Source organism: Arachis hypogaea, chromosome 17 (assembly GCF_003086295.3).
Source record: "Arachis hypogaea cultivar Tifrunner chromosome 17, arahy.Tifrunner.gnm2.J5K5, whole genome shotgun sequence".
NCBI lineage: Eukaryota > Viridiplantae > Streptophyta > Magnoliopsida > Fabales > Fabaceae > Arachis > Arachis hypogaea.
The window spans coordinates 23236893-23251180 of NC_092052.1; the positions used below are offsets into that span (position 1 = coordinate 23236893).

Sequence of the window (14288 nt, forward strand, 5' to 3'; positions counted from 1 at the left end):
GCTTTCAGACAGTTAGAAGAGAAAAAAACAATGCTTATTGAACAATGAAAAAGAAAAAAGGTTGATCTAAGTCACCGTCTGGAAAAAGCGACAAATGAGGTAACTGAGCAAAGAAAAAGAGCTAGGATCATGGAAACTAAATTTGCAAAGTTAAAAGAAAAATACCATTTCTTGAAAAGAATATTGCAAGAAAATGACCAAGCTTTAAAATCATGTAATACTGAAATACAAAGTTTACGTCAAGATGTAATGAAAAAGAATCATAGGTTGAGAGTTGACAATGATCTCACTACCTTGTTGGAGAGTAAAAATGCAAAACTACAAAATAATATTGAAGATTTTGCCACAACATATGAAAAATAGAGAAGAATGTATACAAAGATGGAGCAAGGGATTGCCATTTTGTTGAAAGATATCAGAGATGTTACTTGTCATGCTAGGAAGAAAGCTAAAGAAGTGTAAGAAGCTAAGGCCAAATTACCACCTAGGGAGATACAAAAATTATTGTCAGAATTAGTAAAATAGTTGAATCATATAAGGAAATTTTACTGATAGCAAAGTCCTTCTAAAAATAAAATTATTTGTACTTGGGTGACTATTTAGTTGTACCAATTTGAATGTTTTACCTTCCAAGAAAAGATAATGATATGTAATTTTGGGTTTCATAATAATACATGCATGATTTCCTGATTTACTTATTATCTTTTCATTTGCATTGGCATTCGCATATCATTTAATACATTTAAATAAATAGAAAAATTGTCGCTACAACATCCTTATCGAACTCGCTCGCAGTCAAAGATCATGGATGAACTAGGACATGCACAAGAAGAAATCAAAGAAGAAATGAATCAGATGAAAAAGCAAATAGCAAAAATTTTGGAGTCATTGCAAACAATGAGTACAAATGGAATTCCTGTAGTAATAGGCGAAGAACGAAGAAATGTGCTGGAGTACCCACCTAATGATGCATCTCAAGAGATTATTATCAACCAAGGTTTTCCAACATCAATGCCAATGTATGGTCTTCTCCCTGGGTATGTACATCCCATTGCTGTCACTTACTTTGATAATGTTGCAACAACACAGAATATTTTCAATATTGTCCATCCTATCAGTGAAGCCATGCCAGGCAGTGCAATGGTGGGAGTTCATTCTCAAACACTCAATAATGGGATAATTTCTCCTATTCAAACTTCTGCTGATTGCTTCATCTTCATGATCCAAAGAAAAATTTAAAATTTTGGAAGAAAGATTAAGAGCCATAGAAGGGGTAAACAGTTATGGTCTTATGGAAGGTAAAAAATTTTGCTTAGTTCGTGATGTTGTGTTAACTCCAAAATTCAAAATCCCAAAGTTTGGCATATACAAAGGGACCACTTGTCCAAAGAACCACTTAACCATGTATTGCTGAAAGATGGGTTCATACGCACTAGATGAAAAATTATTGATCCAGTGTTTTCAAGACAATTTAATAGGGGCTGCATCTAACTGGTATGCACACTTGAAACCATCTCACATAAAGAATTGGAAGCATTTAGCGGATGCCTTTGTAAAGCAATACAAATACAACATTGACATGGCTCCTGATAGATTTTACTTGCAGAACATGACTAAAAAAAAGGTGAAATTTTTAAGGAGTATGCTCAAAGATGGAGAGAAATTGTTGCACAGGTAGAACCTCCAATTATTGAAAAAAAATGATCACCATGTTTATCAACACCCTCCAATACCCTTTTTATGATAGGATGGTTGGAAGTGTATCATCAAACTTTTCAAATATAGTTATTGTTCCGTCCGGGATGATCTAACCGAGCTATAGGTCGTTCAAGAGAGTCTAGCCGAGCTATAGGTCGTCCAGTTAATTTACGATCTTCGGCCGAAGCTATAGGTGGGTCGACCTTCCAATCACCGGCGGGAGAGCACCTGCAAAAAGTTCTCCGACGCTCAAGTCAGAAAGGAAATTGAAGTATAAGCAAAAACAGTTATAAAGTCTTTCTTCTACTCTTTTCTAGTGATCGTTCTCTTTGTTTCACTCCGCCCTTCCCATCTCTTGGAGGTCCTTTTTAAAATGGTATTTTTGTGCGGTTGAGTACTTGTTTTCCGAGATATCCTCGGCCATATCCGATGTGTTTGTTATATTTGATTTTTAGAACGTTTTGTTGGACGTGATTCCTTGCCGAGTTATAGGGCACGTGCTCATCGTGATTTCTGATATCTTGGGCCGAGGTTAATGGTCCATACCACAGCCCCCAAGCTTGGCCTTGTTTGAAAAAAGGTTGGGGAGGAAATAGGCCAAGCTTTTGTTATGACCTCGGCCTTTCCAATATTGTAACGTAGTCCGTAAGCCCCCAAGGTTGGTCTCTTTCCGACCTATTAGCTAAGGTTTAGTAACACTTGAATTTTGGCGTAACCCCTTTAAACGTGGCTCCTTGATTCTCGCGCCCACTAGCATTTAATTGATGTGGCTTGTTTGCACGTTTCTCAATGTACCCCCATCCATTGATTTAAATTTGAATGGCTGTGATAAAGAGTGGAAATGGGGTTGAAAATGTCAACCGTTTGTTGTGTCTTAAATTTTGTTTTTTATGTAAAATATTCTTCCTTGTTTCTTTTTTGAAAAGCCGCTACTTCTTCCCTCCTTCTGAAAAAAAATGTCTAAGAAAGGTGAGTGCTTGTCACCTTTGTTTTGTGCATGTCTCTTGATTGTCCTTCTTGTTTTTGTTGCTGTAATATTGTTTTTGTGTTAGAAAAATGGAGAAGCCCCTTGTTAAAGTCGTCGACAGTGACCTATGTAGCTGGGTGGATGATAGTGTGAAATCCTTTGAATCGTTTTTTAATGATGCCAAGTCAGTGGAGTTATTAGGATCAGACGTCTGGATCAGGGAGGGGAGTGATATTAAGATCGAAATCTTGTCGTGTGGGAAAGACGATCGTGTTTGTGAGTATTTAAATGATGAGTCCTACTTTTATGTGTATAGTTGTCTTCTAACGGAGCTAGGTGTACGATTTTCCTTCTCTGAGTTTCAATGTGGCGTGCTATTTTGGTTGAACTGCGCTCCGTCGCAATTGCATCCCAACTCGTGGGGTTTTGTGAGAGCATTTGAGGTTTTGATGGCGGTACTTCAACAGCCGCCATCTTTGAGGGTGTTCTTCTCTCTGTTTCAGGCGAAAGGTGTCCGGCGAGGGCTGTGGGTGAACTTAAGTAGCCACCCTGGTAGATCAATGTTTGCTCTGTATAAGTCTTCTTTTAAATATTTTAAGAATATGTTTGTCAAGGTTAGGGCTGCCGCGGGCCTGTTCCCTTTTTATCTTGATGAAAATTTGGAAGGGAGATTTCCTATTTCCTGGTGTCCGGAGCCTAACCAAGTTCTGGACGTTGAAGATAGGCTTCCTAGTGAACAGGCTTTGTTAGAATTTTTAGTGTCTGAAATGGAGAGTAGGGAGTTATTGTCTGTTGTAGAATTATTGAAGTGGGACACGGATGAGCAAGCCGTGTTGGATTACCTAGGTAACATAGACTAGTTTTGGAAATGTTTGTGTTTAGTTTCGTGTAATTTGTTTTTTTTTGCTAATATATGTGTTTTTGGTTTCCTAATGCAGGGGAGAAGGTTCCTACTATCACAACAGCTGGGTTGAAGTTATTTTTTAATCAAAGGAAGAAGGATGAAAAAGAGGGTTCTACCACCAATGTCCCTAAGGAGGTTGTCACTGGTGCGGTGCAATCTGATTTGAAGTCTAGAGGGAAAAGAAAAAGGGGTGCGGTTAAGGCTTCTGAAGCGAAGGATGAAGATGATGTCAGGTTCGATTTGGTGGAATCAGCTTATGAGTCACAAAAGGTTCTTCATGGGTATTCAATCGATGATCATGCAAAGTCACTCTGGAGTAAGTTGTTCCCTTTTATGACTTTGGCTGAACAGTTTGGTCAGTTTCCAGTTGATGTGGAGATGATCAACAAGGTTGGTCCTTCGGGGGTTAGTCGCTTCTTGCAGGTACCGGGAGGTCTTTCTGTATAATTCTTTATTTCTTTGCTTACCTTATTAATCATTAGTTGGCTTTATTTTCAGGTTATTGGTGCTCGTCTTGTGTCTATTGGACGAACACAAGAACTTTCTTTTGAGGCAGGGAAGAAGGATACTATCACTGTTGCTGAGTTAACGAAAATAACTGAAGAGAAAGAGAGAAAAGTGAAGGAACTTACCTCATCTCTCAAGTCCCAAAGGTCGGAATTGGAAGATGCAAGGAGTCAGCAGGAGTCAACAAATAAGGAGATAAGCGAGTTGAAGATACACAATGAGCAACTGGTTGCTCGGCTGGGCGAGCTTGAGAATGAGATTTATGAATCTTTCGCTCAGGGGTTTGACCGAGCTGTGTCACAAATGAGGGTCTTGTTTCCCGATTTTGATGCTGGTAAGCTAGACGCCACAAAGACTGTGGTGGATGGCAAGTTGATAGATGATGAAGCATTGGAGAAAGCAGATGGTTCCAGTATTGGAGAAAGGGATGATTGAACTTTGTATTTTTTTTTTTTTTTTTTTGGATGTTGAATGAAACTGTTTAGGTTCTGTTTCCGATGTTGTTGCATAAGCCTGTTTGACTTTGTTTGATCCTTTCTCCGGGTATGAAGCCCGGGTCAAGTTTTGTTGAGCCGACTGTTGGCATGGTTGTTTTGCTTTTATAATAGGTGTTTTGTATCTTGTGTTTGTATACATGCATGCACAATATCGAACAAAGATTGCAAAAGTTTCAACGTTTGAGCATTATTGTATTCAAACAAAGCAAATGATAAATACATGAACTTGAAAACTGGCATCCGGCCTCGTTAAAACCTTATCTGAGCAAAAACCCAATGTGGGTGAAAAATCTCCTAATAAGGAAAAAGAGTACCATCATATGCCGCCCCGTGTTTAGGACACATACATTTTCAGTGATGAGATGTTCCACGTCCCTGAGACTGGTTCTCCTTGGAGTGTTTGCAATGAGTAAGCCCCCATTCCGAGAGGTTTGGTGATTTTGTAGGGTCCGTCCCATGTAGCTGCTAGCTTGCCATGTCCTGGTATTCGCCGAGCTTCTTCTGTTTTTCTTAAGACGAGGTCTCCTTCCCTGAAGGTTCTTGGGATGACCTTTCTATTGTATCTTCGTTGTATCAATTGTTGCATTGCCTTTTGTTTAAGATATGCCTTTTCTCGGTGTTCTTCAATTATGTCGAGCTCGGCTGACCGAGCTTGATTGTTGTCCTCGTCCATTTGGTAGCTGACTCTTAGTGTGGGGTTGGAAATTTCAACTGGAATCACTGCCTCTGCTCCGTACACCAGTCTGAAGGGGGTTTCCCCTGTGGATGAATGAATGGTTGTATTATAGGCCCATAGTACCTCTGGAACTAACTCTGCCCAGTCTCCTTTTGCATCACCGAGCTTTTTACGTAGTGCTTGCAATATGACCTGATTAGCGGCTTCTGCTTGACCGTTCGTTTGAGGGTGCTCGACCGAGCTGAAGTGATGTTTGATATGAAAGTTCTGTAAAAAACAGGCAAGGCGAGTATCAGTGAATTGTCTTCCATTATCAGAGACAAGCTCACCGGGGATGCCGTATCTGCAGATGATGTTTTTCCAAAGGAAAGATTGTACCTTTTCTGCTGTGATGCGTGCTAATGGTTGTGCTTCAATCCATTTAGAAAAGTAATCTATACAGACTAGGAGAAATTTTACCTGTCCTGGCGCTTTTGGGAAAGGACCTAAGATGTCTATTCCCCATCTGTGAAATGGCCAGCTTACCTCTGTGCTATGTAACAGCTCGGCCGGGCTGTGTATTATTTTCGCATGCTTCTGACAATTATCGCACCTTTGAACTTTTGTTATGCAGTCCTTCTTTAAGGTTGGCCAATAGTAACCTGCCCTAAGTAATTTGGCTGCTAGGCTTCGGCCACCCACATGGTTGCCGCAGACACCCTCGTGGACTTCATCTATTGCCAAAGCTGCTTCTTCTTTGCCGAGGCATTTTAGCAGTGGTCTGGAGAATCCTCGCTTATATAGCTCGGTTCCGAGAACTGTATAGAAACTAGCTCGTCTTCGGAAGAGTTTTGGACTTGCCTCATAGGGAGGTATTGTTCCTTGATTGATGTATGTTATTATGGGAGCTCTCCAGTCGTCTTCCTGCATAATACTCAATATAGGTGTTAGGTTTACGCTAGGTTTTTCTAGCGTTAGTTGTGAAAGGTTGGGTGTTTGATTGGTTTTCCTAGTTGTTGCCAATTTGGATAAGATATCAGCCCGGTTGTTATTTTCCCGGGGTACGTGGATAAGTTCAAAATTGTTAAGTTTTGAAATAAGTTCTTTTACTAGAAGCCAATATCGTTCCAAGAGGGGATCTTTGACCTGGTATGAGCCGTTTACCTGTTGGACTATTAATAATGAGTCGCAGTGTACTGTTATGCTGGATACCTGAAGTCCAATGGCTAGCGTTATCCCAGCGATGAGAGCTTCGTATTCTGCTTGATTATTGCTCGCCCCAAAGCTGAACCGTATTGATTGTTCAATGACTGTGCCTTTTCCATCTTCCAATATGATTCCAGCTCCTGTTCCGTCGTTGTTAGAAGCTCCATCCACATACATAATCCAGGTCTTCGGTTCAGTTTTTTCATGCGGGTTGGTTCCTTCTGAGATAAAGTCGGCTAGGATTTGTGATTTTAGTGCTGGCCTTGGCTGGTACTGGATGTCGAATTCTGATAGTTCAATAGACCACTTTATTAGTCTTCCCGCGACCTCCGGTCTTGTTAAGATTTGTCGAAGTGGTTGGTCTGTCCGAACTATTATGGTATGACTTTGAAAGTAATGTCTAAGTCTTCGGGCAGTGATAACCAAGGCTAGAGCCAATTGTTCCACTTTTGGGTACCTTTTCTCCACTGGTTGTAGAACTTTGCTGACAAAATATACTGGCTTCTGAACTTTTCCTGTTTCAACTATGAGAGCCGAACTTATAGCTTGGTCAGAAACAGATAAATATAAATGTAACGGCTTACCAGCCTCTGGTCTTTGTAGTATCTGGGGAGACGTTAGCATGGCTTTTAATTCTGTGAAGGATTGCTCGCAAGCTTCTGTCCACTCGAATTGCTTACCTTTTGATATGGTTTGGAAGAAATGATAGGACCTGTTTGCTACTGTTGGCAAGAATCGCGATAGAGCTGCTATCCTTCCAGTTAGTTTTTGGACTTCCTTCACAGTCCTCGGACTGGCCATGTTGAGGACGGCGGCGCATTTTTCAGGATTTGCCTCGATTCCTCTGGATGTCAACATAAAGCCTAGGAATTTTCCTCCTTGTATGCCAAAGGTGCACTTTTCAGGATTCAGTTTCATATTATATGTTCGGACTTGGTGAAAGACCTCGGCCAGATCACTGCAGTGTGAACCTCCTGTTGGAGTCTTGACCACCATGTCGTCAACATAGACTTCCATGTTCCGTCCAATTTGCTGACTAAAAACCTTGTCCATCAGACGTTGATATGTTGCACCTGCGTTCTTAAGACCAAAAGGCATTACTGTGAAACAAAAGTTGCCGAATTCTGTTATGAAAGCTGTCTTATGTTGGTCTTCCGGATGCATTAAAATCTGGTTATACCCAGAATATGCATCCATGAAGCTTAGGCAATTAAAACCTGAAGCGTTGTCTACTAATTTGTCAATACAAGGTAATGGATATGCGTCTTTAGGGCATGCCTTATTGAGATTTGTAAAGTCGACGCACATGCGCCATTTACCTGTGTTCTTTCTTACCATGACGATGTTTGATAACCATGTCGTAAATCTTACTTCTTTAATGAAGCCTGCTGCCAGTAGCTTTTTTGTTTCCTCAAGGGATGCTTGCCTCCTTTCTGTTCCTAGGTTGCGCTTCTTTTGTGCGATGGGTCTGATTGATGGGTTTACGGCTAGCTTGTGGCAAATGATGCCGGGGTCAATGCCTGGCATGTCTGCTGGGGTCCATGCAAAGAGGTCGGCATTGTCTTGTAAAATTCTGATTAACCGAGTTCTTTCCTGTCCTGAAAGTGCACCACCAACGTATGTAAATTTGTTAGGGTTATCATAAAATATTACCTTTTCCAATTCGTCTATTGGTTGTGGTCTTTCTTGAAAATCCTCTCTGGGATCCAACTCTTTAAGGAGAGGAAGATCTTCTGAGTTATAAATGGCCTGTACTGGTGCTGAGGTGATTCTGTGCGTTGCCTGTTGTTTCAGGCTGGCGTTATAGCATTGCCGTGCTTCTATGTGGTCGGCATGTACTGTAGCTATGACGTCATCCTGCACGTAAAACTTAACACAGAGATGTAAAGTGGATACAATTGCTCCAAAAGAATTTAAAGCTGGTCTGCCTAAAATAATGTTATATGGGCTTGTGCAGTTTACTACGACATATTGTGTATCAACTGCTTTTGACCGGGGATGCACCCCTAGGACGGTTCTTAGCCATACACTTCCTATTACCGACACCCTTTCTCCGGAGAACCCTATGAGGTCTCCGGAGTAGGGTTGTATGATTTTATCAGATAAATTCATTTTTTGAAATGTCGAGTAAAACAGGACATCAGCACTACTACCTGGGTCTAACAAGACCTTTCTTACCAACAGGTCTCCGACCTGTACTGAGATAACAACGGGATCGTCGAGGTTTGGGCTTGCTGATGTGCAGTCTGAGGCTGTGAAAGTGATTTCTCCAGTGGGTGTATCCTTTTTGGGTAAGGAGGTCGTCCCCTCAATTGCCAACATTGCTCTGTAGCTCCTCTTTCGGGCCGAACTCGTGGTACCTCCACTGGCGAAGCCCCCTGAGATGCAGTTTATGACTCCTCGTGGCTGGCTTGGGTTTGCCCACTGTCTTTTGTCATTTTCCTGTATTCCTTGATTGGTTGCCTCCGGTGCCTTGTTTCCTCCTCTGTTCTTCCTTCCGTCGACATACTTGTCTAAGAGTCCTTGCCTTGCCAACCGTTCCAATAAGTCTTTTGCCGCCACACATTCGTCTGTTGTATGGCCAAATTTTTTATGGAAGGCGCAGTGTTTTGTTTTGTCGACGAACCTCTGATCCTGATAATTACCAGCCCTGTTCGGAGGTTTGATTATCTTAGCATGAAGTATTTCTTTTATAATGTCTTCTCTTTTCGTGTTGAACCGGGTGTAGTTATCGAACTTGGGGGTAAGTTTGAAAGGTTTCTTCAGCTTTTTGCTGCTTGGTGATCTGAGGGTCTTTTCTTCCTCCCTTCTTGGTTGGTGCTTATCTGTCTTCCGTGCTTCCCGAAGCTCTTCGATCTCCATTTGGCCAGCGGCCTTTTCTCGGAATTCGTCTAACGTTTTTGGTTTTGTTACTGCGATCGTTTCTTGGAACTTGCCAGGTCTGAGGCCACTTTTGAGGGCGTGCAGGTGGACCTCTGGGCTTAGATCTGGAATCTCCATGGTCGCCTCAGCAAACCGCGTCATGTAGTCCTTTAAGCTCTCGTGCTGCCCTTGCTTGATGGTGCTTAGGTAGTCTGTCCCATGCACATATATTCTTGATGCGGCAAAGTAATCGATGAAGGATCTCGCCAGTTCTTCAAAAGAAGAGATTGAACCTGCAGACAGCTTAGAAAACCAGAGTAATGCAGAACCATCTAAATAAGTAGGAAAAGCTCGACAAAGTATGGGCTCAGAGGCGCCATTAAAGAACATCATAGATTGAAATTTTCTAATATGGACGCGAGGATCACCGAATCCCTTGTATGGTTCAAGGGCAGTAGGCAGCACAAAATTTTTTGGCATTTGAAATTTCATGATGTCCTCCGAGAAGGGGTTGTCTATCGTCAGTTTCTCTTTTGGCGGGGTGAGCTTTTGGGATTCTATGTCATTCTGGTATGAGCTTTTGGGGTCCCCCTCGCCATGTTTTCCAGCTCGGCTGTTGGATGACAATTCGGCTATCCGTCGGACTTCCGCTTGAAGGTCGGCAATCTGAGCTAAGAGCTCTGCTTGCGTGGATTGCTGGACTCCGTTGTCAGCCATTCTTCGAGATTTGAGTATACCTGAAAGAAGAGAGCACAAAGCTAAAAGAAAAAAGGGTTAAGCTTAGTGGGGTTTTTATTCCTCGGCCCCACGGTGGGCGCCAGATGTTCCGTCCGGGATGATCTAACCGAGCTATAGGTCGTTCAAGAGAGTCTAGCCGAGCTATAGGTCGTCCAGTTAATTTACGATCTTCGGCCGAAGCTATAGGTGGGTCGACCTTCCAATCACCGGCGGGAGAGCACCTGCAAAAAGTTCTCCGACGCTCAAGTCAGAAAGGAAATTGAAGTATAAGCAAAAACAGTTATAAAGTCTTTCTTCTACTCTTTTCTAGTGATCGTTCTCTTTGTTTCACTCCGCCCTTCCCATCTCTTGGAGGTCCTTTTTAAAATGGTATTTTTGTGCGGTTGAGTACTTGTTTTCCGAGATATCCTCGGCCATATCCGATGTGTTTGTTATATTTGATTTTTAGAACGTTTTGTTGGACGTGATTCCTTGCCGAGTTATAGGGCACGTGCTCATCGTGATTTCTGATATCTTGGGCCGAGGTTAATGGTCCATACCAGTTATAATTGGAGAAAGGGTATTTGAAAAATGGAAAATTTATGGATGGCTCGACAGGAATGAATATTATAAAGAAGACTTAGATGCAAAAGAAGAAAGAAGGGAGACCCATGCAGTAAAAAATGGAGTTAATAGTCGCATGAGCTTCAATTCACTAAATCCCCCTTATGAATAAGCTTGACCTCCAATGTATTACACGCTGATGATGCATTATTCTAATCTTCCCACACTCCTACCTTGAAGGCCTCCATTTATGCCACCTCAACCTATTCGGCCTTGGAATCATAGTCTCAATAGCAACCAAAGAAAGGTTTTGAATAATCTTGAAAAGAAACCTGAATTGTTTGACCTAATTCTCATGACTTATTCTGAGTTACTCCCACAATTAATTCAAAATTTATTGGTGGTTCTATTCCCCATTCAAAATTTATTGGTGGTTCTATTCCCCATGAAAACTGTTAAATCTCCTTATCTAAAGAAATTTGATGCAAATGCAAAATTTGATTATCATGCAGGAGCCATTGGACATTCTACAGAAGATTGTAGAGCCTTAAAATATAAAGTACAAGATTTGATTAATGCTAAATGGTTGAATTTTAAAAAAAAGAATCTCAATGTGAATCAAAGTCCTCTATCTAACCATACGGGTTAAACAATTAATGCCATTGAAAATTCAAGACAAAATTTAATAACTGAAGCAAGTGAAGTGAAAACCCCAATGAAATTCATTCTTAAAAAACTTTGTGAATTTGGGTTAATGCAAGTTCCTATGAAATTTAAAGAAAAAGGAAGTACTTGCCTTCTCGAAGAAAAATTTCAACATTCTATAAAGAATGGAATGATTTGGACAAATTTTGCAGACTTTAATGGATCAGAAGTTAATGCAAGTTGAGTCATTACAGTGAAAAGGATGTCAATATGATAAATGAATCTGACGACAAAAGAATTGAAAGTAGCCTCATGGAAAAAATAACTTTTCCATAAAAAACATTGGTGGTTCATTATACAAAGAGTGACTCTTCTCAATGTAAATTCATTCCAAAGCCTATCACAATACAAGTGCCAAGTCCTTTTCCATACAAAGATTCTAAAGTGGTCCCATAGAAATATGTGGAAGTGTTGAAAAATGATTCTCCTAGTAACATATCAAAAGAAAATGAGATTCCTACAATTACTAATATTATTGGAGTAGGGAGAATGACTCGCAGTGGTCGTATATATACTCTGAAAAAATTACAAAAAGGACAAGCGGATGAAACGAAATAAATTCACAAAGAAAAGATCAAATTGGGAGAAAATTCTATTGGAACCAATAAAGATGTGCCATTTGAAAACAAAATATAGAAGTCTCGAAAGAGGCTGCCCATGAATTTTATAAATTCATCAAACAAAACGAATATCAAGTGGTTTATCAACTGAATCGCACTCCAACAAAAATTTCTGTGCTATCTCTGTTAATGAATTCAGAACCTCAGAGAATGGCTCTTATGAAAATTTTGAATTAAGCACATGTGTCCCATGACATATCTATGGATAAATTTGATGGCATAGTTAACCATATTGTGGCTGATAATTATATCCAATTTTCTTATGATGAAATACCACTTGAAGGCAGGGGACACGTTAAGACACTCCACATCTCTGTGAAATGTCGAGATTATGTCATGGCAAGAGTGCTAATAGACAATGGTTCATCCTTAAATGTAATGCCAAAATCAACACTTGTCAAGCTACCATTTGATGAGTCATACATAAAGCCAAATACATTGGCGGTGAAAGCTTTTGATGGCACAATAAGAGGAGTCATTGGTGAAATTGAGCTCCCGATTCAAATTGGCCCATGTACTTCCAATATATTATTCCAGGTAATGGACATTACACCCACTTACAGTTGTCTCTTAGGGTGTCCTTGGATTCACTCTGCTGGGGCAGTCCCTTCATCGTTGCACCAAAAAGTGAAGTTCATAATTGATTACAAAATGGTGATTATTTCAGGAGAAGAAGATTGGTTAGTTAGCAAAACATCTACTACTCCATACATTGAAGCTGTAGAAGAAGCATTAGAAACAACATTTCAAACTTTTGAAATCGCTAACACAAATTATATCGGAGAATGAAATTTACCTCCAAAATTATATCTCTCTAATGCTTCTATGATAATGCTCAAAGAAGGGTATATGCCTGGGAATGGATTGTGAAAGATGTGTCAAGGTGTTATAAGATCGCCCGTTCTCCGAGAAAATATAGACAAAAAAGGCCTTGGTTACTATACAAGATGTCTCTGGTACGGGTTGAGGGATGGATCGGGAACTTGCGGGTTGAGGCGGAAGCCGAATCGCTTGATTGGGGCAATGGGGGGAGGTACCTGCAAAGACACTCCGACGCTCAAGTCAGAATAGATCTGAGAGGTGTAAGGTGTGAGGAATGAATGAATACTTGGGGGGACCTGGGTCCTCTGTTTATAGGTGATGGTAGTTATCTTATCTTATCTTGTCTGGCTAAGATAAGAAGGACGTTTGAATTCGAAAGTCGGTTAGAAATTCTAGAGGGCCGGCTTCGGGCCCTCTAAAGGAGTGAGGCGGGTAGGACCCGGGTAACCGGGTTTGGGTTTAATCTCGGGTCATGGATCCGTAGGCCGAATCCGTAACAGTTACATTTCTACCAAATCTGATAAGAAACAAATCATGATAGATGAGAAAGAAAAAAAAAGATTAGCTCGATTGAAAAACTGAGAATCAAAGATTGCATGGATCCTAATTTGTAATATTCAAGTAAACTATCACAGTGTAGGATGGATGCTTTCAGATACTGTTGCTGTTATAATTGAAGATTCTAATGAGTCAAGAAATTGGGTCTATCAAGACTCTCTAAAATGGGAACTTAATAATTGGAAGAATGTTGGTATTTTTGTGACTACCCAAAATAATTCAAAGTAATAATGTGCTACTAATCCTTTTGCTCTGCTTATGGCTTAGAGATGATATTTTGTAAAATGGAATTGATGTTGACATTTTATTATTTCAATAAAATGCATTTGAAGTTTATTTTCCTTTTTAAATTTACAGAAAAGCTCTGCGGCTTGTATGCTTTACAAGTTAATTAACGAATAAACCCAAAAAAGCGCGATGCAAGGTCTACGTTCTTCTTCTTTTTCCTCTTCCTCTTCTTCTTCTTCTTTTCTTTCGTTTTTTGCCTTTTCTTTCTCCTCCTCCTTCTTCTTGCTGCACGTTCTTCTTCTTCTTCTTCTTCTTCTTCTTCTTCTTCTTTTCTTTCGTTTCTTGCGTTCTCTTTTTCGTTCTTCTTCTTCTTGCACGTTCTTCTTCCTCTTCCTCTTCTTCTTTTCTTTCGTTTCTTGCCTTCTCTTTCTCACTCTTCTTCTTCTTGCTGCACGTTCTTCTTCCTTTTTCTGTTCTTCTTCTTCATTTACGTGCTTTTCTCTCTGTTTTCTTTCTTCGTTATTCTCGATTTTCATTGTTTTTTGACATCAAGCTCTGAAATCATTTTTGAAGAAGAAGAAGCAGCAGAAGATGAGGAGGAGAAAGAGAAAGAGTTCTGAAATATGCATAAGGTGTACTTCAATGAATTTTGGGTATATTTCTTAAATCCTTTGGGTGTATTTTTGTAATCCTTTGGGTGTATTTCTGTAATCCTTTGGGTGTATTTCTATAATCGTTTGGGTGAATTCCTGTAATCGTTTGGGTATATTTCTGTAAT

The 14288-nt window shown here is 40.3% G+C and overlaps 1 protein-coding gene across 1 annotated transcript; it reads left to right on the top strand.

The window, feature by feature from the left end:
• Positions 1 to 1046: 1046 nt before the first annotated feature.
• LOC112763006 (uncharacterized) lies at positions 1047 to 4760 on the top strand. Its single transcript, XM_025808786.3, has 3 exons — positions 1047 to 3511; positions 3604 to 3992; positions 4068 to 4760. The coding sequence occupies exons 1-3, from the start codon at positions 2755 to 2757 to the stop codon at positions 4509 to 4511; spliced, it is 1590 nt and encodes a 529-aa protein (XP_025664571.1). The 5' UTR covers positions 1047 to 2754; the 3' UTR covers positions 4512 to 4760.
• Positions 4761 to 14288: the final 9528 nt, after the last annotated feature.

Coding starts and splice junctions, on each gene's coding strand:
- LOC112763006 (XM_025808786.3), top strand. CDS start 2,755: ATGGAGAAGCCCCTTGTTAAAGTCGTCGACAGTGACCTATGTAGCTGG. Junction 3,512..3,603: donor AGCCGTGTTGGATTACCTAG/GTAACATAGACT, acceptor TTCCTAATGCAG/GGGAGAAGGTTCCTACTATC. Junction 3,993..4,067: donor GGGTTAGTCGCTTCTTGCAG/GTACCGGGAGGT, acceptor CTTTATTTTCAG/GTTATTGGTGCTCGTCTTGT.